Source organism: Myotis lucifugus, unplaced genomic scaffold, assembly GCF_000147115.1.
Source record: "Myotis lucifugus unplaced genomic scaffold, Myoluc2.0 scaffold_43, whole genome shotgun sequence".
In the NCBI taxonomy this organism is placed as follows: Eukaryota; Metazoa; Chordata; class Mammalia; order Chiroptera; family Vespertilionidae; genus Myotis; species Myotis lucifugus.
The window spans coordinates 2,800,861-2,826,638 of NW_005871091.1; the positions used below are offsets into that span (position 1 = coordinate 2,800,861).

The 25,778-nt window shown below is 43.6% G+C and overlaps 1 protein-coding gene across 7 annotated transcripts in view; it reads left to right on the top strand.

The window, feature by feature from the left end:
• Positions 1-44: 44 nt before the first annotated feature.
• The window catches only part of CTNNAL1 (catenin alpha like 1), a 53,559-nt gene continuing 27,825 nt past the window's right edge, over positions 45-25,778 (top strand). For 3 of the 7 annotated variants that reach the window (XM_023753297.1, XM_023753298.1, XM_023753302.1), the window contains exons 1-7: positions 51-260; positions 11,998-12,187; positions 16,830-17,017; positions 18,804-18,923; positions 21,036-21,125; positions 22,180-22,350; positions 25,572-25,772. In XM_023753297.1, coding sequence (XP_023609065.1) covers positions 114-260; positions 11,998-12,187; positions 16,830-17,017; positions 18,804-18,923; positions 21,036-21,125; positions 22,180-22,350; positions 25,572-25,772 — 1,107 coding nt within the window. In that variant the 5' untranslated portion in view covers positions 51-113. Of the gene's footprint in view, positions 261-11,997; positions 12,188-16,829; positions 17,018-18,803; positions 18,924-21,035; positions 21,126-22,179; positions 22,351-25,571; positions 25,773-25,778 lie in introns of all 7 variants that reach the window. The other 4 variants (XM_006088043.3, XM_023753300.1, XM_023753299.1 and 1 more) reach the window with 4 other exon arrangements.

Below are 25,778 nucleotides of genomic sequence, written 5' to 3' on the forward strand. Positions count from 1 at the left end.
CCGATCGAGGCCGGGGCCTCCGGCCGCGCGGGTGCATTGCCGCCGCCGCGGGCGGGCAGGCTGGCAGGCGGCGGGCCCGCAGTGGCGCGGCGTCCAGGCTGTGCGACCGGGGGATGGCCATGGCCGCCTCTCCGGGCCCCGCCGGCGTTGGCGGCGCCGGGGCAATGCCAGGCTCCGGCCCGTCCAGCTTCGGCTTCGACTCGGGGCTCGAGATCAAAACTCGCTCGGTGGAGCAGACGCTGCTCCCGCTGGTCTCCCAGGTAAAGTGGCTCCCGGCGCGGCCCCTCGTCTCCTGTGTCCGCGGCCCGCGATGGCGGCGGCGCTCGCGCTGCGGGGCCGGCCGGAGGCAGCCGCTGCCCCACGTTCCGCGCCCGGTCCACGGCGTGCGTGTCCGACCTCCCGTCTGGGTTGGGGACCCGCCTCGGCGGAGGCGGCGGGAGCCGGGACCCTCCGCCATCAGGAGGCGAGGCCGAGGGGGGTGAGCGCAGGGGAGGCTGCGGGGCGCGGATCCCGGTGCGGACCGAGCGCCGGCCAGCAGGTGCGCCGCCGGCCTGTCCCACGGGACCCGCTTCGGGGCTGCGGCTCGGGCGTCCGGGCCCCGTGAGCCCCCCGCGGAGGGAGGGCAGCCGAACCCAGCGCCCCGGAGGCGAGAGGAACCTGGCCGGGGGCCCCCCTGGCATATAGGGACCCTCCTCGTCGCCCCTTTCTGACCCGCTGCGGGCTCACGTTGCATTCCCAGCTCAAACCTGGGCTGTTGGCCGCTCTGGCTGGGGGTTCCTGCCCGCCCCCCCACTTCAGCGCGCTCCCCGCCGCCTTTGTCCCTTCCCCCCGCCGGGGTGCGTGCGGCTCGCCCGGCTCCCATTCACCGCGGCCGCCCTGCCCCTTCCCCTAACCTGCCCGCTCACCCCGCTGGGAAGAGTGAAGTGAAGGACTGTCTGTTAGTTAATCCGGATACACATCTTTTTTTTCTTTCCAAATTCCATTTGGGATTTATGGTTTATTGTATTTGCTGGTCCTAACAGAAGTCTGGAATCAGCTAATGGATGCGCTTAGTTTGAGAGAAGTTTTCGTTACCGTGAGCCGAGCTGTACGCCGCCGGAGGGCTCGAATTCCTCACCTGGATCAGTTGTGCGCCAAGTCCTGGGTGTGTGTGTGTGTGTGTGTGTGTGTGTGTGTGTGTGAAGAATTCTGTGCCTGGGGGAGCGCGTTGGCGTTGTGTGACTCACAACTAGGTTGCAACGTCCTGATGACTCACTAGTATTGCCGAAATTTTTGAGGTAGAGGGAATCTTCAAGACTACCTGACTCTAATTTTTTTTTAGAAAAATCCTTTCTTACAGCATCCTTGACACCTGGTCGCCAGTCCCTTCTTTAAACGTGTTCAGTGATGGGAAGCCGGGAGCTGGTCCCTAGAATTGTAAATGCCATCTCTTCTCCCTCCCACTCCTGCAAACACTGGAAATGAGCAGTCACACGTGTCCCTAGATTCCCGTTACGCTGATTAAATGAACAGCTCCATTTTCTCCCTCATTTTAGCCTGGCTAACAAAACAGGTAATGAATACACCTGACCAGCTCCCCTCCCCCCACCCCTTCCATGTCTGAGAGATGCACTGACCAGTGGAAGGATTGCTAGGATCACTTGGTTATGTCTGCACTGCCCCTCCCCCCAAAAGAATACCACCACCACCACCAATACAACCACAGCCCCAGGAGACACAGAAATAAGAGAGTGGTGGAGTTCAAGTTGACAGGGTTTTCTTCGTTTATTTAACATCGACTCTACGACAGGCCATGTTCTGAGCACTTTATAAATATTAACTCATTGTCTTAACAATCCTGTGAGGTAGATAGATGTTTATTCTCATTATATGGCCGAGGGAACGGAGAAAGAGTGAAGTTAAGTAACTTGTCATGGGGCTGAACTATAAATGTCAAACTGGGATTTGAACCCAGGCAGCCTGGCTCCGGGGTCTAGGCTCTTAGCAACTGCCTGTGCTGCATCCTTTCTAGAAATTGGAAGCAGTGATGAGGTCAGCTAGTAGTAGGTCCAGAGAAGAGAGTCTACAATGGAAAAACAAGCTCAGGAAGGTTGTAATCTGAAGAAATGGTAACTTTTTCACAGTATCACTGCTAAAAACGTACCAGTCCTACAGCTGTGCCTTGTGTAATTCTGGGGTAAAAGAGGGTGGAGGGAGGAGGAGAGCGGAGGAGGAATGTATAAATCGCTGCTGAGAGTTAACTAGAGGTCAGTGCCAAAGAGGGAAATGCCAGTTTTTTTTTTCCTTCCCTATTAAAGACTCATTCAGGCCCATAGCTGAGGTTCTGCATCCCACACGTTCTATAGCCATAGCAGTATCTTTAGCACAATACCATGACTGATGATCCTAATGATAGACTGTACTCAACAAGAAAAAAGTTAAATTATGCTTAAAATGAAAAAGAAGTGTAAAGCATGGCCAGAATGCTGTTAACAAAACAGGAACGTGTGGAGTACAATTAAACATGATTTTTGCCGGCCTGTGTGGCTCAGTGGTTGAGCATCGACCCTCAAACCAAGAGGTCACCACCAGTTTGGTTCCTGGTCAGGGCAGAAGCTCAGGTTGCGGCCTTGGTCCCCAATAGAGGATGTGCAAGAGGCAGCAGATGGATGTTTCTCTCTCACTGATGTTTCTACCTTTCTCCCTCCCTCTCTGAAAATCAATAAAAATATTTTTTTAATAAAATGATTTTTAAGTTTCAGTGAATGTTAGCAGATTAAAGCAGCAACTCTCTAGAAAACTCATGTCCAAGAATCTCCTTTTCTAAGGATGCTGCATTATTATGCAACTCATGCTTCACCATCTTATCCAAAACAATATTTCTAGCATTTTAAGAAAGCATTTGTTGTATGCTTACTAGTTGCTGCTTTTTGAGGTTCTTGTATTCTAGTTGGGAGACAGGGGTGTACAGAATAGCACATCAAGTGTCAAATGAACATTATCAATAGTAAATGCTCTAGCCCTAGCTGGTTTGCTCAGTGGATAGACTGTCGGCCTGCGGACTTAAGGGTCCCGGGTTCGATTCCAGTTAAGGGCACATGCCTGGGTTGCAGGCTTGATCCCCAGTAGGGGGCATGCAGGAGGCAGCCGATCAATGATTCTCTTTCATCATTGATGTTTCTCTCTCTCCCTCTCCCTTCCTCTCTGAAATCAATAAAAATACATTTTTTAAAAATGGTAAATGCTCTAAGAGCTCAGAGGAGGCGTGGATGAGTCAGGAACAATGCCATAGAGGAGACAGTCTTGAGGTGAACACGTTGGGCTAGCATTGTACAGGTTAGTGAGTTTCTCCTCTGATACCATCTAACCTCTCTGACTCCCCAAGTGAAAAGTTCTGGATTACTGGCCTGATTCTAGGAATGCAAGGTTGAGTCAATATTAGACAACTACATACAATTTTCTGCATTAACATATTAGAAAAGATGTATTTTCTTATCATTAGATGCAGATAAAGCATTCAGTTAAATTCAACTTCTAATCATGATCAAAAGCACTTAACAAACTAATAACAGAAGAAAACTTCCTTATTCTGATAAAGTGTATTTGCAGAAAACTTACAGTTAACATCATAGCAATAAGTAAAAAAAAAAAATTTGTAGTCCTCACCAAGGACATGTTTTTATTGACTTTAGAGAGAGAGGCAGAGAGAGAGAGAGAGATATGAGAGAAATATTGGTCAGTTACCTCTCCCTGACTGGGGATCGAACCCGAAACCTAGATATGTGCCCTAAAGGGGAATTGAACCTGCAGTCCTTTTGGTGTACAGGACAATGCTCCACCCAACGGAGCCACCTGGCCAGTGCTCAACAGGATTTTTAAAGGTAGAATTTGATAAAGGTAATCCTAAAATTTATATGAAAGAGTAAAGAGCCAAGAATAGCCAGAAGAGAAGCAGAGTGGGTGGGCTTACTCTACCAGATTTCAACAGTTATTACAAACCTATAGCAAATTAAGGTAACGTGGGTATAAGGATAGAGATGGACAGATAGAGTAGTGAAACAGAATTCGAACCTAGAAACAGATCCACACATACGTGGAAACTTGGTAAATCACAGAATTAGCTCTGCTGGTCAGTGGGAAAAGGAAGAAATTTTATAAAAAACGGGTCTGGACCCTGGCCAGTGCTCTCAGTGGTTAGAGCATCAGCCCTAGCACCGAAGGGTTGCAAGGTTGATTCCCTGTCAAGGGCATGTACCTGGGTTGCAGGTTTGTTCCTGCCCCAAGTCAGGGTGAGTGGGGGAGGCAACCAGTTGATGTGTGTCTCTCACATTGATGTTTCTCTCTCTCTCTCTCTCCTCCTGCTTCCCTCCCTTTCACTCTCTGAAAAGCAATGGGAAAAAATATCCTCAGATGATGATTAACAACAACAACAAATATAAAAAATAATGGGTGGGGGGCAATTGGTTATCTAAATAGAAGCACATGGAACTGGATCCATAGAGAAACTCCTGTGTGTGTGTTAGAGACATGGATTAGAATTTTGGTGTTTCTTCTTCTTCTTCTTTATTTTTATATTTTTTTTACTTCTATTGGCCCCAAACCGGAAACAACCCAAATGTAGGATGTTTAAATAAATTGTGCTATGTTCACAATGAGATACTCTACAGCAGTGAAATGAATGAACCATGGGTATAATTATCTATATGGATGGATCTCAAAAAAATGTAGTGTTGAATGAAAAAAAATTAAAGGTTCAAAACCTAGCAAAACAAAACCATATATCATTTAGGGATATAACACTTGTGCAGCAGTTATAATAAGGGAAGGATGGGCACCAGATCAGGACAGTGTTCTTTTCCGGGGGAGGGAGTGATGTAGAAAGGGAGGGGCCCACGGGCACCTGGGTTGTCCGAGGTACTGACTGTTCTCTTCAGCTCACCGTGGTTGCATATGTCTTCCTTTCATTTCTTTAAACTGTATGTGTGTATGTGATACGCACTCATTTGTTACATATTTTCTAACTCAGACCATTTTTTAAAAAGCTCTGGGCTAAGTCCCAAACATATTTCCTGCAGAACAACTCCCCGCCTCCTTTAATAATCACTGTATTCTTCCTGTCAAAACTCCCACTCCCAGTCTTAAACTGTTTTTATGCAAGGAAGGGCAGGGGGGACCTGCCACTCAGCTCCACCCTGGTGTGGAATGTTAGCTTACCACCCACTAGACTTTTCCTGTCGGTGACAGATTTACCTCACTCTCCATTGTGCAGACCCCTCACAGTCCTGAGGAGCTCGCCGTCTTCCCCTTTCTCTCTGCAGTGGCCTGGAAGCTTTTCAGGATCCTGTCTCAGTAAGCTGGAGATAAACGGGGTACATAGGGAGCCCCTTTTGCTGATTTGTGTATGTGAATATATGTGGTTTTTTAAAAATATGTTTCATTGATTTTTTTACAGAGAGGAAGGATAGAGAGTTAGAAACATTGATGAGAGAGAAACATTGATCAGCTGCCTCCTGCACACCCCCTACTGGGGCTGTGCCCGCAACCAAGGTACATGCCCTTGGCCGGAATCGAACCTGGGACCCTTCAGTCCGCTCTATCCACTGAGCCAAACCGGTTAGGGCTATGTGGGTTTTTAATTGCAAAGATAAAACGCACAAAATCCAAACACTGCAGTGGTGGATAAAGTAAGCATAATTGCCCCTTTTTCTTACCCTTAAAGCATCTCCCATGGTTTGGTGTACTTTCTTTCATATTGGTTTCTGTAGTCGATTAGCTGATTTTTATGTCTAATGATTTTCAGCATTTACTGATGAGTGTCGAGGGAAGAATGTCCAGCCTTAAGAAAGGTCTCATGGGAGTTTATTTGAGTCAAAGTGATGACAACTGCCAGGAAGCCAAATCTCAGCAGATTGAGGAAATGCTCTGGAGGATGGCAGTTTTGCAGCTTATTTTATACATAAAGAATCAAAGGAGGCACAAGCGGGTGTGGGGGTTACATAAAATCCAGGGGTTGTAGATTAGGGAGGTGGGAGAAAGCAAAGTAGGGAATCTGAGATTAGATAAAAAAGCAAAACAGAGACACGTACTTCTTTTACAGCGGTGGGTACCGGACAGTTAACACAGCACAGAAGGTTACGTGGGCAACAAGATAACAATGTGGTCTGTGCTTGTGCCTTCGGGTCCGGAAAAGATTTTCTCACATTCCAGAGGTCTGTTATCTTAGATGCGCAAAGACAAGAGACAGTTTCTTCGTCTCTTGTCTTTGCGCATCTAAGATAACATACCTTAGGAATGCTACACGTGACTACCCACCATGACCGCTATTAGTTAGGAATCTTTACGTTCAGACCACCCTGTGTGCTTACTTTCTGTCACTGGGTGTGTAAGGCCCGCCATGCAGCCTTCCCCTGAGCTTGTCAGGTTTAGTATGAGGCCCAGGGGTTAAACCCAGAGACAAACTTCTCTGTCCTGGGCTGGCTTTCTTATTCTTCAGGTCCCAGGAAATTAAGTCTTTGTTCTTTTATATGGGCTATGGCCATTTTTTTTCTTTCTTTCTGATCTTTGCTTTCTTGCCTCCCCACAAAATCAGTAAGTAAACGAAGAAAATCGATTTCAATCAAGAGATTACTGTTAGTTACTCTAGGAAATAAAAATAACATCACAAGCCTGAGGGAAAAACAGATTCTAGAAGTGTGGACAGTGTCATACCTAACAATTATGAGGTGTTGCACTGTTTTACATTTACTAGTGTATTCCCACAGTGCCCTGGTGGGATGGGTGCTCACAGTATTCCTGTTTTCACAGGTGAGAACACTGAGTCATAGAAAGGTTAGAGGACTTGCCACAGAATTCAAACCCAGGCAAGGGGACATCAGAGATCGGGCTCTTGTGCAAGTTTATGCTTTGTTAGAGATTGGTACTTCTTGACACTGTTGGTTAGAAGGTATCAAGTAAGCCCTAGTTCTTACTCTTTTATTCCCCAGCAGAGTTCTTCATTGTATCGGATTCTCTTTCTCCCCCAGGGACGCCTTCTCTGCCCCCCCCCCACCCCCCCAACCAGGCCTTCTCCAGTTTAGTGTCAGGGCAGCTCCAGGTTGTGGCGCCCAATATAAGATGCCTCCTATTTTGCAGAACAATAGCTAAAATATTTTTTGGCACATTATATAATTTACAAGGCACTCTCATCAGCTGTCTTTCCCTTGATCCTTAAGACAATCCTGGAGGAAAGAGGAAGTGTATTGATTATGAGTGTAGGCAACTTATTGTGACCTTGGGCAAATACTTATCCTCTTCAAATTTTAGGTTCTTTATCTGCAAAATGCGGGTGGTAAGAATATCTACCTCATAGAGATATAACCATTCAATGACTCAACAGATGTAAAGCACATAAAATAGTGCCTGCTACTGTTGTGCTTAATGTTACAGGTTACCTATTTTTATTTTTTTGCACGATGAGGAAATTGAAGTTTGTTCTGAATTTTGTAAAACTGTGTTTAAATGTGTATATAAACAAGACTGAAAGAATTATGCCAAAATGCTCATGGGATAGTGGATTTTTATTTATTTAGGCTTTTCTAATTTTCCCTTTTTTTTTTTTTTTAAACAACATGAATAATTTTTGAACCTGCCTTTTTAAAAGTTTGGTCATGATTCTAGGGTATACTAGTAAGTAGACCTCTTAGTAAGGAATTTTATAAATTGACTTGGCTCCTCTGTCAATTTTAAGGGCATACCTCTATTTGGACTGTAACATTTTCTAGACTGCTTGGAGTAAGAGGAAGTCAGCCAGCCACACCTAATTATGCACCTGGGAGGATGCTTGTAGTGAAAGCAAAGTGTGTGTTTCAGAACTGAACAATAGTTGATATTTTAGCCTAATTGCAGGATCTTTTCTTTATGATTGAAAGTTTAAAGCTTTATGTAAATGAAGGGTTTGACAAACTGAGTCTGTTCCCAGGTGGTTGTTTGGAATAATCAATGGTGATCAAGCCCTGGGTTTTCCAGGTGGTCTGAAGAGTTCCCTAGTCTATCCAATTTGGAGGAAAACTAAGCTGATGCTAAAGGATTCATATTGGTCTCCCTGCTTCCCAGCAGCATGGCCCACAGTCAACCACAAAATTCACCCATAGCAACTCCTCTTTGACATGATAACCTAATGGCTTTAGGTAATATTTTATTTTGAAGACAGTGTTCTGCCACCCTCAAAAAAAAAAAATCAGGAAGGACAGTACTGGGTGGGCTTTGGTGTCAGACAAACGTGGGTCCACATTCTAAACTAGGCCACTTTTTAGCTGTGTGAGCCAGTACTTACCTTCACTCAGCCTCCGTTTTCTTATCTTCAATAATACCTGAGAATTAAATAAGAGAGCTAATTATAATATACCTTGAGTGCTTGCCATAAACTTGGTACTTTGTTAAACACAATATGTGGATCGTTTCATTTAATCCTCTTATCAGCATCATAAGGCAGATAAGGCAGTATGGCTAACTGGTTAAGAGGCTAGGCTCTGGAGTCAGAATGTCTGGGGTCAGAATGTCTCCTTGATGTCCAATTTCTTTACACTTCATGATGTCCAGTTTCTTCGTTTGTAAATACCTGCTTCATTGGGATTTTTTTGAAGCATTATAGGGTAGTATTACCCTGATATCAACACCAGATAAGGACAGTACAAAGAAAGAAAACTATAGGCCAATATCCCTGAAGAATTGAGGCAAAAAATTATCAACAGAATACTAACCAACCAAATTCAATAGCACATTAAAAGGAGCACACACCATGATTAAGTGGGATTCCTCTCTGCAATGCAAGGATGGTTCAACAAATGCAAATCAATAAATGTAATGCACCACATTAACAGAACGAAAGGGAAAAAAATCATATGATCATCTCAATAGATGCATAGAAAGCATTTGACACAATTTAACATTTTTTCATGATGAAAATGCTCAACAAATTGGGTATAGCAGGACCATATCTCAATATAATAAGCCCATAGCTAACATCATCTTTAATAGTGAAAACTTGAAAGATTTTCCTCCAAGATCAGGAACAAGACAAAGATGCCCATTCTTACTTCACCTACTCAGAATAGTATTGGAAGTCTTAGCTAGAACAATCAGGCAATAAAAATGAATAAAAGGCCCTACCTGGTTTGGTTCAGTGGATAGAGCGTCAGCCCACGGATTGAAGGGTCCGGGGCTTGATTCTAGTCAAGGAAGTGGACCTCGGTTGCAGGCTAGATCCCTGGCCCTGGTTGGGGCATGTGCAGGAGGCAATCAATCTTTGTGATGTGTCTCTCTCACATTGATGTTTCTGTCTCTCCCCCTCCCTTCCAGTCTGTCTAAAAATCAATGGGGAAATATCCTCAGGTGAGGATTAACAACAACAACAAAAAATAAAAGGCATTCTAATAGGAAAGGAAGAAGTAAAATTGTCTCTATTTGCAGATGACATGAGCTTATATATAGAAAATCCTAAAGACTCCACCAAAATACTGTTAGAACTAATAAACAAATTCAACAAAATTGCAGCATTAAAAAAATCAACATACAATCAATTATTAATAAAAATAAAAATTTGAAAATAGAAAATAAAGGTAGCCTGTCATCCCTTGCTTGAAGATTCTTCTTGGTTTCTATAGTAATAGAAACTAGACTTTTGATAGTGAGCATGCAATAGAGTATACAGATATCAAATTATAATGTTGTATACCTGAAGTTTATATAATGTTATTAACCAATGTTACCTCAATAAATTTAATTTTTAAAAATCAATATACAGAAATCAGTTGTTTTTATTTATTTCTTTTCCTTTTATTTTTATTTAAAAATATTTATTGTTGAAAATAATCAGTTGTTTTTATATGCTAACAATAAAATCTCTGAAAAATAAAGAAAACCATTCTATTTACAATAGCATCAAAGACAATAAAATAGTTAAGAGTGGACTTAACCAAAGAGGTGAAAGATCTGTACACTGAAAACTCTAAAACTTTGATGTCTTCACAACAGGGCAACTGGCTCCCCTAAAGTGAATAATCTCAGAGTGGGAGTGAGACAGGAACTGGAGTATCATTTTGACCTGTCCTGAAAAGTAGCATGTTGTCGCTTCTGCTTTAATCTAAGTGCTTAGGGAGAGAGGAATGAGGCTCCAGATCTTGAAAGGCGAAATAGCAAAACTCTGTGGACACACATCAAAACCACTAGAGTCTATCACTTTCCTGCTTCTGTCGCACTTACAAGAAAATACAAACTCTACTCCAACTCGTAGCCTTCATGGCTGGTCTGTGCCTACCAGTTGGATATCAGTCTTACACTTGCCCTCTGGCCCACCCTTCTTTAACCACTCCTGGTCTTACCTCATTCCTTAGGTGACCCCCTTCTTTTTTAAAACAATGATTTCTTTTCCCTAGAATACTTTTTCCCTGATGTTGGCCAGCCTGGCTACTTGATGTCATTTACATTTCAGCTTAAATATCATTTTCTCATGAAGGAAGATAAATTACTTTCAGGTACACTTACTTTCTATCCCATTTTCCTATTTTAATATTTGCATAGCATTTATATTTAAATTCTTTTGTTTACCTAGTTATGTGATTATTGTGTTGTGTCCCCCGACATTAGAATGTAAGCTCCATGAAAGCATGGGCCTTTCTTGTTCATTGCTGTTTCATCATTGCTTGGAATTTTATTTGGCGTATGATAGGTGTGCAACAAATATAGTTTATATAATTGAATTATTGTTAATTCTGCTAGATGGTTAACCAGACGGAGGCCGGATTGTAATGGTCTTGTTTACTGATGCATCCTCAGGGCCCGGCATCTAGGAAGTGTTTAAAATTTGAAAAACAATATTATAGATGAGGACATGTAAAGAGATTAAATAGATTTCCCTAGGTCATGTAGCTAATCAGGACAGAGCCAAGGCCCACACCCAGGCCTTCCTGATTCTAAACTATTAATACCGTAACATAGAGCGTGCTTGGCACATAATTATTGCCCAGGCAGTGACTCCCTTCCTGTTCTCTTAATTCTCTATCTGGTCTTTGCTACTATATTTATACAAAACACTTCCAAGTTATGTTCCATGGCCATCTGCTATTTAGGATCTATATTTTATGTAACATTCTTTAAATATTTTTATATGTCAGCAAAGTGCACGTGCTAATTTTATAAAACATTCTGAAGATTTATCTTTGTTTCAACCAGCCTAACTTGTCACCTTTTGTATTTTATTTCAGGGCCCGGAACCAGGTGTTCAGACTCTTGGTTATTTCATTGACTTTGAGCTACAACAAAACTCAGGGAAGCATAAAACATAGATTATAGGGGTCATTCTCAGTATCTATTGAATTCAGTAAACATGTATGACACCATTTTGTACAAGCTATGAACTTGTGCTAGGCAGTAGAGTGGAATGCAAGGTGAAGATGCTGTCTCTAGCCCTGGCTGGGTAGCTCAGCTGGTTAGAGTGTCGTCCTGATACAATCAAGGTTGTAGGTTCGATCCCTGGTCAAGGCACTTACAAGTTTCAGCCAATGAATGCATGAATGGGTGGAGCAACAAATAGTTCTCTCTCTCTCCTTCCTCTCCCTTCCCTCTCTCTTGAAAATCAGTAAATAATAATAAAAATGCTTTCTACTCATAGTAGCTCAAGTCATAGCAAAAGAAACTAGACCTGAAGTGCTTTGATTTTCTGTGGATTCTCTGTAATGATCTAGCCTCCCCTATTTTTCTCCTGTCTCGAAGTTCTGTTGAAATACCTGGAGGGCTTCTGGAACTGCATGCCCCAGCTACCTGCCCTCTCATAAACTTGGAATTGTTATCAATGGGAGCATTGTCCTGAGGAGAGATGCAGGATGCTTCCTGGTTGCCTCTGGGTTAAAGCATTAAACTATGAATTTGGTCTGTTAGGTTATCCAGGATGCCAGGATTAATGTACTTGGCCTTTGTGATATAGCTTCAAAAAAAGTTATTGCAATAAAACTTAAACAAGTTGCTTTTGTCTTTTGTTCTTAGATTACCACACTTATTAATCACAAAGATAATACCAAAAAATCTGATAAAACTCTGCAAGCAATTCAGCGTGTAGGACAAGCCGTCAACTTGGCAGTTGGAAGATTTGTTAAAGTAGGGGAAGCTATAGCCAATGAAAACTGGGATTTGAAAGAAGAAATAACTATTGCCTGTATTGAAGCTAAACAAGCAGGTATGTGGATGTTGATATCGAAGTGTATTGATACCAACTGTATTGCTTTGGATACGATGACAAATTATTGTCTCATTTTGAGTAAAGATGTGCCCAATGATTATAGATGCCTGGGACATTAAAGGACAGGATTAGCTTCTAGGTCTACTGAACTTCTCTTGGCTCAAGTCCTAAGTCTGGAAGTATCATTTATCCATTTATTCTTTTAATAAATATGTTTTATTGTCATTTTTATTTTTTTAGAGAGAGAGGTAGAGGGAGAGAAACATTGATATGGGAGTGAAACATTGCCCAGCTGCCTCCTGCATGCCCCCCACTGGGGATCGAGCCCACAACCCATGCATGTGTCCTGGCCTGGAATTGAATCAGCAACCTTTTGGTGCATGGGACAAGGGCCAACCAAGAGCCACACCAGCCGGAGCTCTTTTAGTAAGTGTCTGCTGAGTGCTGGCTATATGCCAGGCGCTTTTCTAGGCCATATGTATCTAGCCATGTACAGATTAGTCAAAAGTCTGCCTTTGTGGAACTCAGATTCTGGTACAGTAAGGGAGACATACCTCTGTCCAGACCAGGGTTCCTCAAACTTTTTAAACAGGGGGCCAGTTCACTGTCCCTCAGACCGTTGGAGGGCTGGACTATAGTTTTAAAAAAAACTATGAACAAATTCCTATGCACACTGCACATATCTTATTTTGAAGTAAAAAAACAAAACGGGAACAAATACAATATTTGTATTTGCATGTGGCCCGCGGGCCGTAGTTTGAGGACCCCTGGTCCAGACCATAAACAAACGAGTCAATAGGTAATAATGTCAGTTAGTGATAGTTATCATGAAGAAAGTGACAAAGCACAGGAAGGGTTAGGAAACCTATGGAATTGTATGTTAGAGAGGGTAGATGCCATTGACATTTTGGGCTGGATAATTGTTTGTTGGTAATCCTTTGTTGGGGGTAGTAACCCTCCATTGTCGACTGTTTAGCAGAATCCCTAGCTTCTACCTGTCAGCTGCCAGTAGGCCCCCTCTGTCCCCATTGTGACAACCCAAAATGTCTCCAGACATCCCCAAATGTCCCCAGTTGAGGACTACTGAGATGGGGGATCAGGAAATCCCTCGAAGGAAGTAACATTGGAGCAGAGACTGCCCAGCTATGTGGATACCTGGGAAAAAGAAGAATAAAACCAGGTCTGTCCTTCTAGGCAAAGGTAGGAACCTTGGGTTGTGTTGTAAGTGTAATAGGGGAGCTAGTAGGTTTTGTGTAGGGTGGTGATCTGATCTCATTTATATTTTAAAAGGATGACTGCTGGCTCCTGTTTGGAGAATGGGTTTTAGGAGGTAAGAGGGTGAAATCAGAGAGACCAGTTGAGAGGCTGTTGCAGCGGTTCAGGTGATAGATGGTGGTGACTTACACCCGGTGATAGCCTTTGGGGTGGTGAGAAGAGGTTGCATTTGGTTACGTATATCGTCAAGGTGACGCTGACAGGATTTTCTGACAGTTCAGTTGTGGGATGTGATGGGAAGAGTGTAGGTATGGAGTGTGAACAGCTGGGTAAATGATGGTGCTGTTTACTTCCACGGGCAACCCTGAGGGGGGAGCAGGTGATTTGGAGAGTCACCATGGGGGAGAGGGAGTGGGGGAGAAAAGGCCAAGGAAACACAGAGAGGCCAACCAGATCAGCCATGATTCTGTATGTTACATGACTGACTGCGGGTATTATTCCACAAATGATCATTTGAGGAATTTTGAGCCAGATGAAAGACACGTCGTTTTGTGTTCGAACACTCTCTGGTAGTATGGAGGGAATGAACAAATGAGGGCTAATTGAGAGAGAGTGGAGACTAAAGGCAGGGAAGGTTTTACAATAAACCAGGCTAAAGCAGGGCAGGGTCCTGGTGATGTAAAGAGCAGGAAGAATGCGCGAAACACCCACCAGCATGGTGAATAGCTAGAAGTCGGTCGTTGATTAAAGGAAAGGGGGGTTCTGGGTGACTCTTGGATTTCTAGCCATTCACGGGGCGGAGAATAGATGCAAACTAGCTAGTTACACGTAAGTTAAAGATGACAACCATGAAGCTATAAGAAAGCTTTGTGGCTTTTTCAGGGAACTGGTTTCTGAACAGTCTACACTTGGAATGACTTTATAATGTTAAGGGAGCACCGAACCTTGGTGGTGGAGCAGACCAAATGCGACCAACGCACGTACTTTAAGTTCAATGCCAGGGGTTTAGTCAGCAAGGTTAAATAATGCCATATGTGCAGGCTCGTGTAATATTTCGGTGATTGAGAGCCACAGGAAAAAGTAACATTTTCCAGAGGTCCAAAGGAAACGTTTTCATCTTTCAGCTCTTGCTGTTAGAATGCAAACTTACACTTTTTCTCCTGCCCCTTTCTGTGTGTATGAGGTTTAATTCTAAATGTTTTTCTCTGTATATTTTGCGACATAAAACTTTGTCATAGTTCCCTATGGCTGTGTAACTAATTAACCCAAACTTAGCAACTTCAACTGCAAACGTTTATTACCTCACATCGTTTCTGAGGGCCAGGCATCAGGGAGCGGCTTACTGGCTGGCTCGGGGTCTGCGTCTCAGGAGGCTGCAGTCACGGGATGGGCTGAGCCTGCAGTTATCTGAGGGTGGACGCTGCAGGACCTGCTTTCGAACTCCTTCTCAAGGCCATTGGCAGGCGTCACGTCTTTGTTGACCATGGACCAGAGGCCTCAGTTTCATCTCATGAATGTCTCTCTGTAGTAACAACTGCCTACAGCATGGTAGCTGCCTTCCCTCCGAGAGAGAGAGAGAGAGAGAGAGAGAGAGAGAGAGAGGACACCAAAACGGCTAGAGAGAGAGGTGGGGTGGTGGTGGGGGGACACCAAAATGGCTACCTCGATGCCTAATAACCCCACTTGGAAATGACATACCATCACCCTGCCATACCACACCTCGTATGATGTGGGCGGGACAGATGCAAGGATGTAAATCGCAGGAGGTGGGCATCACTGGGGGCTTGGCGATCACAGGCTTCACCTGTTAGTAGAGCTTCAGTGGTTGCCATGGTATCTCAGCATCCATATGAAGTGGCTTATCATTTGGGCTTTCCTGTGTCATTTCAAATTCCTGTTGTCTGACACTAAATTTATCATCTCCCTTCCCACACCCTTCTGATTTTAAGCAACTTAGGTTCACAACCTTGAAGCTATTTTTATTTTTCACTTTCCTTTCCTTCATATCAACTGTTCAGGTACGAATTTTATTTTTTATTTTCTCAGTATCTCCCAAATAATCTTTTTTTTAAAAAAATCCTCACCTGAGGATTTGATTGTTGATTTTAGAGAGAAGAAGTGGGTGGGTGAGAGAAAGAGAGAGAGAGAGAGAGAGAGAGAGAGAGAGAGAGAGAAACATTGATCAGTTGCCTCCTGTACACACCCCAACCAGGGATCAAACCCAAAATCTAGGTATGTGCCCTGACCAGGAATCAAACCTGCAATCCTTTTGGTATGAGGGACAACACTCCAACCAACTGAGCCACCTGGCCAGGGCCAAATCATGCTTTTTTTTTTTTTTTATATTCCTATGGCTTCCATCCCAGTAACATCCTTACTGATTCACACCCACAATTGAAATAGTAGTTAGTTTAGTAGCCCGACTTTAAGTCTTTCCTTTCAGGTGTATTTTATATGTTTCCACTAGGCCTAACCTTGACTTTCATTATGTCACACTTTTACTCAAGATCCTGAGCACATAGGCTGGTACATTGTGGGTGTATGTAATGTTATTGACAGAGTGAATTTGTGAGAAAATCAATCTATTATGCACTCAGGTTTATTTAGGATTTAAAAGATTACCTAGAACATTACAAGATAATTAAGTTGTGTGTTTTTTAATACTCACCCAAGGATATGTTTTTATTGATTTTTAGACAGAGAGGAAGGGAAAAAGAAAGAGAAACATTGATTGGTTGCCTCCCATATGTGTCCCAGCCAGGGATCGAACCCACAACCTTTTGGAGTATGAGATGACACTCCGACCAACTGAGCTACCTGGCCAGGGCAAAAGTTAATTTTTCTAATCTTTTTAAGATAAGGTTTAGAAACAGTTACACACTGGTTTCATTTTTGAGTAGAACACATATTTGTATTGTTTTATAGATTGATCATTGCTATTAAAGGTCAAAAGGTTTTTTAAAAAAGAAAAAAATATATATATAAAGTTTTTGGTAGCAACAGTGAAGAACTTTTTCTAGAGGGTGGGGAGTTCACTTGGTAGAATGGCTCATGCTGGGAATCATAGGAAATACCAGTTCAAACAGCAAGCCTGACGGAGGGTCGGCCGTGGGCTGAATTCTCAGGAGGGATGCTCTCCTTTAGTTTTGTTTTCCATCCAGAGCTCAGGCTGGCCAGCAGAGGATCTCGCTTATTGTTTCTTTTTGCCTATGGATGATTCTTCTAGGCCCCCTGTTCACTGAGGGTGCCTCTCCCTGGGGCCCAGAGCCTCGTCCTCTCTCCCTGGGTGTCCGTAAAAACTCAAGTGCCTTCAAGTTATGGAGATGGGCAGCGTGATACCTTCAAGAGACAAGAAAAATCTGGATTTTAATTTAAAATGTGTCTAATTCCCAATTTGACATTTCTTCCTTGCCTTTCTTGTTAGGAGAAACGATTGCAGCACTTACAGATGTAAGCGCCCCGAATCACCCCGAATCTGGGGGCCAGATCACCATTTTTACAGACAAAACAGGAGTTATAAAGGCTGCGAGATTACTCCTTTCTTCAGTGACCAAAGTGTTGCTGCTGGCAGACCGAGTAGTCATTAAGCAGATAATAACATCGAGAAATAAGGTACTTGCCTTTCGGTTGTTTCTATACTGGGTCTTTCAGGGTTGTTCACAAAGTTTGTTGTTGTTTTTAGGTTAATTGCAGGTAATTTAGCAATGCTTGTCCACTGAACACCATGACAATGTATATAGTAGAAACCTAGGTGATAAAGATACTGAATTTCTCAGTGCCCTTTTTTCCAAATCAGAGAGTAACAATTTAGAAGCTTAAGAAAACACTCCATCACCAGAAACCACAATTATCCACACTATAGAATTTTCCTATGCAAAGTTCCTAAATATTACTGAAAAATTGCAAACCTTTGAGAATAGATTTAAACTCTTCCAGTGTCTCAGATAACAGTGCTCCTCAGTCATTCAGGAAGCCAGGGCGGTGGGGGGTGGAGGGGGGGCACAATCACTTGTTTCCCTGAATCATGCACTAGGGAAGGAGGGCACTCAGCCAGGAATGGGATGAGCCCCATCGTGTTTAAGGGCCAAAGCCACCTGACCAGTATGGAGTGATTCAGAAGTGTAACTTTAAAGAGAGAAAGAAATTGGAGAGGTGAATGGATCGATCGGGCAGTGCTAGAGGAATGAAAACCACCTTCCCGTCTCTGAAAGACAGACGCTCTGCTCGGTGGCGGCAACCTGCCTTATCTGTGGAGTCGCCGGGACTTCCTGAGCTGCCCGGGCAGATTAACTGGCCAAGTATCCATCACATCCTCATTAGAGAGAAGGAAACACAGGATATCTGTGTTTTCGTTACCAGCTTGGTGGGACTAAAACTAACCCAGCAGTGTTGTTTTAGAGAGAAGTATTCGGAACACTGTTTCACATCTATTTACTTTCTTTTTTATTTTTTATTATTTTTAATTTTTTTAAATTATTTTTTTAATCCTCACCCGAGGATATTTTTTTTCATTGATTTTCAGAGAGTAGAAGGGAGGGAGAAGGGGGAAAGACACACACACACACACACACACACACACACACACACACGCACGCGCACATACACGCACACAAGTACATCAACTGGTTGCCTCCAGAACTCACCCCGTCAGGGACTGGGGCCGGGGATCAAACCTGCAACTGAGGCACGCGCCCCTGACCTGGAATCCAGCCCACGACCCTTTGGTCCGTGGCCTGACACTCTAACCACTGAGCCAAAGCAGCCAGGCTATTTACTTTATTTCTAACGTCAAGAATATGCATGACATTTTCTGTTGCCTCTCCTACAGGTTCATGCTCTCTATTCACCCCTGGCTACCCACAGCTTCTTGGCAGTGAATTCATCTAACACAGGCAGTTCCTGACCGATCCACCCTGTTTCCTGCTCCTGAAGTCCCCACGCCTCCCTCTCCACTCCTCACTCTGCAGATTCCTTCCTTCCCCCGTCCTGAGAAAAAGGGTGTTCCCACGCCTGGTTGACTAACCTTAAAACACGTACCATCTCTTATCCTCACCCACCCTGGGTCCTCTGAAGATTGGATTACCATAGTCCTACCCGTGCTCACCTTCTCCAGAATTCGCTACATACACCATTTCTTCTCTTGGATATTTTCTTGAATATTCTCTTGCATATTAGTCGTTTCCTTTATGCTTTTTCCTTTTGATTTTCAAGTGAGCCCAAGTCTCCCCATCCTAAAAACAACTTGTCCCCTTGATAATTCTCACCTGGATCTGCCTCTGCTTCTCTGAGCCCCGCGGTCCCCTCAAATGAAAATTTCTCTTTCCCTCTCTCTCCTCAGTCCTGACCTCTTAGTCTCTTTCATGTCTACACTGAGAATAAAATATTCTCTGGTTTGCAGGTTCTTGCAACTATGGAAAGACTGGAGAAAGTGAATAGCTTTCAAGAGTTTGTCCAGATATTCAGTCAATTTGGAAATGAAATGGTGGAGTTTGCACATCTAACTGGAGATAGACAGAATGTACGTATTTACCACAGGCTAAAGTTTTCAAGTGCACGCATACTTTCTGGTGCACAAATAACAGTTGTTTGTTCCGTCTCACACGCTGGGGAAGTCAGACTTGCCTTCAAGGCCCAACTCAAGTGCTTCCTCTTTTGTGAAACGTTCCATTTCACGTTTCGATCAGGGCTCGTTATTTATTTGCATTGGCTATGTGTTAGGTACTTAATATCCATGATCTCATTTAATTCTCAAAACATCCCTGTGAAGTAGGTACTGTTATTGTGAACCTGAGGAAACTGAATCTGAGGAGATAATAAACTTTCCCACGGTCACTCTTCTAGCAGATTGGGCTCAGTTATGTCTGATTCGAAAACCTGTAGTTTTCAAACGAAACCGTAATAGAAGTTCTTTATAGGCCTGTGCCCCAGTTCAGACTGCACGCTCTGAAGTTTAGGAAGGTGGGAGACCGTATTATATCCAGGACTGACGTTTCCTTGTGAGGGTATTTGTGCATGAGTGTACCTTGTAAACAGGTTGACTGTACAGTAATTGAGCTTTTCTGGGGGTGCTTTGGTGTAGCCCCACAGGTGGTGGTCTGGGGCGTGAACTCTCAGGCTGTAGCTGGAGTTGGGAGGTGGGTATTGGCCTGGGAAATGCCAGACCAGATGGCGATGCTTCCCGTGGTGCTTCTTGGACCGCCTGGGATTCATGGAGGCCTCTGTTTCGTCCTGCGGACCAGCCCTCTGAGATTGAGATGCCATCTTTGCCCATCACTGGCCATCACCACCCACTGTATGATAGCGTGTGTGGCTTACAAGTGTCTTGTGTGGCGCACATGCTTGATGCATTGTCAGCTAGACCCACAGGTGGTTCTGCAAGAAGTCCTGTTTGATATGTTAAAGGCAAAGGGGAAATTTTAGAAGTGACCTCAGCTTTTATTTTTGATACTCATAATGGAGGATATTCAGAGGTAGGGATCTGATCTTGTGACCTCAATTAACGTTTGGTTCAAAGAAAGCTATATTGGGATGCAAGTGAATGAGTGATATTATAGGCATAACTTTGAATCTACTATAATAATTTACTAAAACAAATAAAAGGAAAACCATTCTCCAACTTTGAGTCTTTGTTTTTTGTAAGAAAGGGCTTGTCACTCAACTCAGAAATGAAGACAGACAGACTAATGCAGCAGGTGAAAATTTTATGCACTTTAAATGTCAGTATCCACAAGTAACAATGTATTGGAGCACAGCCATGCTAATTTGTTTAGGTATTATCTGGGACAGTGTTCACACTACAGTGACAGAATTAAGTAGTTGTGATAAAGACCACCATATGGTTCAGGAAACCTAAAAGCTTATTATCTGGCCTTTTATTGAAAATACATGCTGACCTCTGTATTAGATGGTCATAACCAAAACATTATGAGGAATAGTTGGTTCCAGATTGGATAAGTAATATTCGATACTTCTGTGATAAGCACACATTCCATCAAGGGCTCTATGCAGAGAAACCAAAAGAAAAAAAATTCAAAATACAGTTCTTGCTTCAGAGTACATAATCTAGTTGGGGAAGATTATATATCTACGAAACAGCCTAAGAACATTCCAGAGCAGCAGGTTGGTTACGTGTAGGACAAACCAACCTCATATGGAGATGAATTAGTACTTAGATGGATTAATCAGACATGGTCCCTGGAAAGAGTTGCCTTCTAAGTATCTATTTTGAAGGAAATAATAGCCCACAGGTGCCCAGTAAATAAGCCACTTTTATTTAAGTAAAGCACGGGATGAGCGTTTCTGGTTAGGAGTGAGGTGTGTCCACGAGGACACGAGAACGCCAGGCGTGGCAGGCCACCAGAAAATGAGCACGTGGCAGCCTCTCCCGGGGCTCAGCCCTGGCTCTGCCGTCCTTACTAAGGGCAGCTTTTTACTCCCCTCTGTTCTGTGCACGTGGTCAGATTGAAGAGGGGACACTTTGTAAAACTTCATTCTAGGTTTTTTCACGTTGTCGCTTTTTTAACCATGTCACTTCACTGTTGAGTATTGTCATTATTGAGTAAATGACTTTTCAAGAAATTGGATTGTCCGCATGATCCTAGCCTGCTCGGCGATTTCATTCTCTCTTTAGGATCTGAAAGATGAAAAGAAAAAGGCAAAAATGGCAGCAGCGAGGGCAGTTCTGGAAAAGTGTACAATGATGCTTCTCACAGCTTCAAAGGTAAGAGCACTTTTTGTTTCACTGTATTGCAAATTAATTAGAGAACCTGATTAAGTGCATCTAACTTATATGTTGTCCATTTTAAAAATGATCAAAATGATAAATTGGAATATAGGCTCTCATAGTTGAATCTCAGTTATTCTTTGGCAAGAATGCTAACTTTCTGCCCCGGTTCCAAACAGCAATTCATCTAGGAGTCAGCTTTGCTTGAGCAACTAAGCAGAAGGTGCTGAATTAGGTGCTGGGAATGGAGGCCTGTCCCACATGGCCACTGCCTGCGGGGTTTTGCCAGTCTCGTTGGGGAGCCAGCACACTTATCTCTAGCGCAAGCTAGGCAAGTTAGAATCTGTTAAGTAACTGGAGAATTAAGTCAGCCCTTAGTTTGTTTATTCTGGAAAGTCATATCTCTAATTCCTTATCCTACTTTAAACACAATTGTCAATCAAGAGCTTGTAATTCCAAACTGCAGTTGGCCAGCAAATTGGTACAATTCAAGAACGAACTAGTCAGCATCTCGTCAGCAGTGTGTTTAGAATTGCCTTTTCTGCTCAGAATATTTATTCTGCTGGGGTCAGTAAAGCCACAAAAACAGATTTCTCTGGAGCCCAGATGGAAGCCTCTGTTAGTATCTGGCCCTTGAGTAGTTTTGCATTTACATCATTTTTTAAAAAGGCAAACATACATCCACAGTCAGATCTCACCTGATCGTTTTTCCTCGTTGTTTTTCAGTTCTTACGCACACAAGACAACATTTAAAAATATTTTTAATCATGATAAAGGTATAGATAGGGTTTTTTTTTTTCAAAAATTTTAAGTAATCTGATTATTGAAGTATAAAGATATAGTTTTGCACTCTGCCTTTTTCACTTAACCTTGCTATCGCTTTTTACTCATCCTGCTTCCACTTTTAGTGAGGAGAAGCAGCTGGGTGAGCCAGGGACCCGGGAGATTTTGGTAAAGAACCATTTTTATTAGCATGACATGTTCTCTGTAAGATTTTGTGTGTTAGGATTTGGATCAGATCTTAAAATAAAAAGCTTCCCTTGTTTTGAAGACATGTCTCAGGCATCCCAACTGTGAATCGGCCCATAAAAACAAAGAAGGGGTGTTTGACCGGATGAAAGTGGCACTGGATAAGGTCATTGAAATTGTGACCGACTGTAAGCCCAATGGAGAGACTGCCGGTGCAGCCACCAGTATTTTTACTGGAATTAAAGAATTCAAGGTGAGAATAAAGAGAATATATTTCTATTTTCTTTCTGTCCATTTTAAAGGAGCATTGCTATATGTAATATCTTTATTTTTGTGTAATATTTTGGAATAGATGCTTCACAAAAGCAGATATTTCTCTTTTTAAAATGCCAGGAGGTACAAACTTAATAACCAGTAACACTTGGCTTAGTGTGGGATGTACAAAGAACACTGGTCGTGGGTTATCGCAGCTACTCTGGCCCTGGGTAGCTGTATGGTTTGGCAGTAGCCTCCTGTCATCTGTTTAGGAGCGTGTCCCTAAGCAAGACTTCGGAGCAGTGCTTCACCATCCACGGATGGTGGCAGACAGCAAATCATTTCTGCTGGAATGTCTGCTCTTCCCTGGGATATAGGACTTACAATTTGAGATGGCAGTAGTAGTAATAATAGTAATAGTATTTATGATAATTAAAATTTTAAAATGAACAATAATACATTGCTAACATTTATGGAGCACTTACTGTGTACCTGCCCTGTTCTGAGTCCTTTAAATGTATGTGTATGTATAATTCTCACAAGAACTATTGTTCTTATCCCCATAGACCAGGGATGGGAATGTCTGGCCCGTGGGCCATATCAGGCCCATGAAATCATTGGTCTGGCCCTGCCAAGGCATTAGGGGTGAGTGCCTTAAATGTGTGACCAAATATAGCAGGCTCATTGTGAAGTTGATAATTTTGTATGGCCCGTGAATGATGTTATAAATACCCAAATGGCCCTTGGCAGAAAGAAGGTTCCCCACCCCGACATAGACTGTTGGGGAAACTGAGAATCAGATTAAGTATGCCTGCCAGCTGGGAAGTGCCAGAGTTGGGATCTGAAACTAGCAAGTCTGACTCCAGAATCCCATCATTTTAGGACAGAACTTCGCATCAAAAGTCAGAGAGACGGTGAAGCTGCTCTTTGGCTTATCGGGACGGTGCTCTAACTAACTGAGCTACCCGGCCAGGGCCTATTATATCCACATTGTTTTAGGAGAAAAGCTAATAAGTGGTGGAGTTCTTTTTTAAAAGCAGGACTCTCTATTCCCAATGTCTGTGACCTTCCAGTTTATACCTCTGGTTTGTTTATATGCTGCCAGGCCTGCCCTAAATCCCTTCCTGAGGGGAAGGAAGCTACAAGGAAGGACCATTCTCTTAGAGTTTTTGAAAGGGACCTTAGAGATTATTATTATTCTAATCCCCTCTTTTTATACAGGCCGGGGGGGGGGGGGGGGGGGGGGGGGGGGGGGGGACTCTCTTGTCAAGGTCAGAGGATAATTAGGGAAACAAGTAGGGTTGGAGCCAGGCCTTTTGCCCCTTGACACTGCATTTCTGCCGGGCTCACTCGGGGCAGTGCTGTACCTGTGGCCACTGAGACTGCGCCTGCTGCTGACCCTCTCACCGCGGAGGGCAGAGCTGCTACGAATAGACTCAGTCTCGCTACCAGTGGTTATCTTTTTGGCATCTTACCTATTTTCAGATGGAGAGTGTAACCTGTAGAGGGAATATTTTTACTGGATTTGGTACTGTGAATATATGGACAAATCTTCTGAAATCATAAAAATGAATGGCCTTCAACAAAACAACTTTACCAAGTTACTGTTTAAAAACGCATCTTAATAAAAAGAAAAGAAGGGGGTGGGGAAGAAGGGGGTTCTAATATGTGGTGACAGGAGAAGAGTTGACTTTGTGAGGTGAGCACACAGTGCAATATACAGATCTTGTAACATAGAAACCCACACCTGAAACCTGTATGTTCATGTTGACCAATGTTACCCCGATAAATTTAATAAAAAATAAAAAACAAAAAAAAACACCACACCTATATTCTCTCTAAGGGGAAAATAAAAAACCTTAACATAAATGCTGTGGTCAACATGCTGATTTTTATGAAGTTCTCAAATTCTCAGATCCTCATTGTCAATTCCATACCTCACTTTTATCCATGTTCTTTCCTACCTTTAAAAAAAAAAAAATCCTGTCCCTGCCGATGTGGCTCTGTGGTGGAGCACTGACTCATGAACCAGGGGTCACAGGTCAATTCCTGGTCAAGGCATGTGCCAGGATTTCGGGTTCAATCCCCAGTAGGAGGTATGCAGGAGGCAGTCGATCAATGATTCTCTCATCATTGATGTTTCTCGCTGCCTCTCTTTCTCTCTCTAAAAAAAATATCAATAAAAACATTTTTAAAACAATCCTGCCCACATATGATGGAGGGATACTGGAGGAGAAGGGGCAGCAGGCAGTCCCCTATGGCTCTGGATCCTCCTAAATCTTAATATTGTAAAGATTAACCTGAAATAGTATGAGTGAAAGGACTTTAACGTGCTAAACGAAGGTAAGCCATTTTCCCTCAGCACCTTCATGTGACACAGTCTGGATCATCAGCGCTTGCTGCCTCCTGGCCCCAGTTGTTTCTGTGATATGTTCATGAGCTAGAGGTTGGGGTGGCATAGGTATCTTAGGAAACCGACAGGGAGGAAGGCTGTCCTCAGGGACACAGTGAAGGAACTCTAAGCACCAGGTGGTGAAGTGAGCGTGGGGGTGAGATGACTATTAGAGAGGTATATGAAGGCAGGACCCCAGAGGATTTTGTGTTTTACCATAGAGGTTTGGGCTTGATTTTATAGGTGGTGAGGAGCCAATTGGAGAGGGGTGGCAATATCAGAAGCTTCACCCTTTCAGAGAGATCATCCAGGCCCCCTGGCCGAGGATACTGGTCAGGGAGGTGCTATTGGGGACATCAGACAAAATGGTCGAGTTTTGCTGAATTAATTAAGGAAAAATTGAATCCTTTCCCAGTCCTTCCCATACCCTCCACCCTCCACACCCTTCCCCTGGGCTCAGTACATTTTTCTTTTTTGGGTGTAGCATTTTCTAGGACTTTGCGTCAGCATTTTCTTAGACGCAGATCCCTTACGTGGAGGTGGGTTCATGTTTTCTGCCGGTTGCTACATGATCATGCTCTTCCTGCCTTCGTCTTCACTAACCTCACAGGAATGTTGTATTAACAGCGATGGGAGCAGGCCCTGCATGGCCGTCGGGGGCTCCCGGGTTAGTGGAGATCATAGTTGTCACTGGAGGTTGCATCCCCCCTGGGCCCCCAGACCAGGCAAGAAATTGCTCGTGTCTCCCTGGACACTGCTAGAAGCCACAGTCCATTTCTGTTAAGTGAGAACATTGACGCGTGGATGTACGTTGCTTTTGTTCTCAGATGAATATCGAAGCTCTTCGGGAGAATCTTTACTTTCAGTCAAAGGAGAACCTCTCCGCGACGCTGGAAGCCGTCCTGGAGCGCACGGAGGACTTCACTGATTCCGCCTACACCAGCCACGAGCACAGGGAGCGCATCCTGGACCTGTCGGCCCACGCGAGGGCGGAGCTCCAGCAGCTGGCCTCCGTGTGGCTCCAAGCTGTAAGA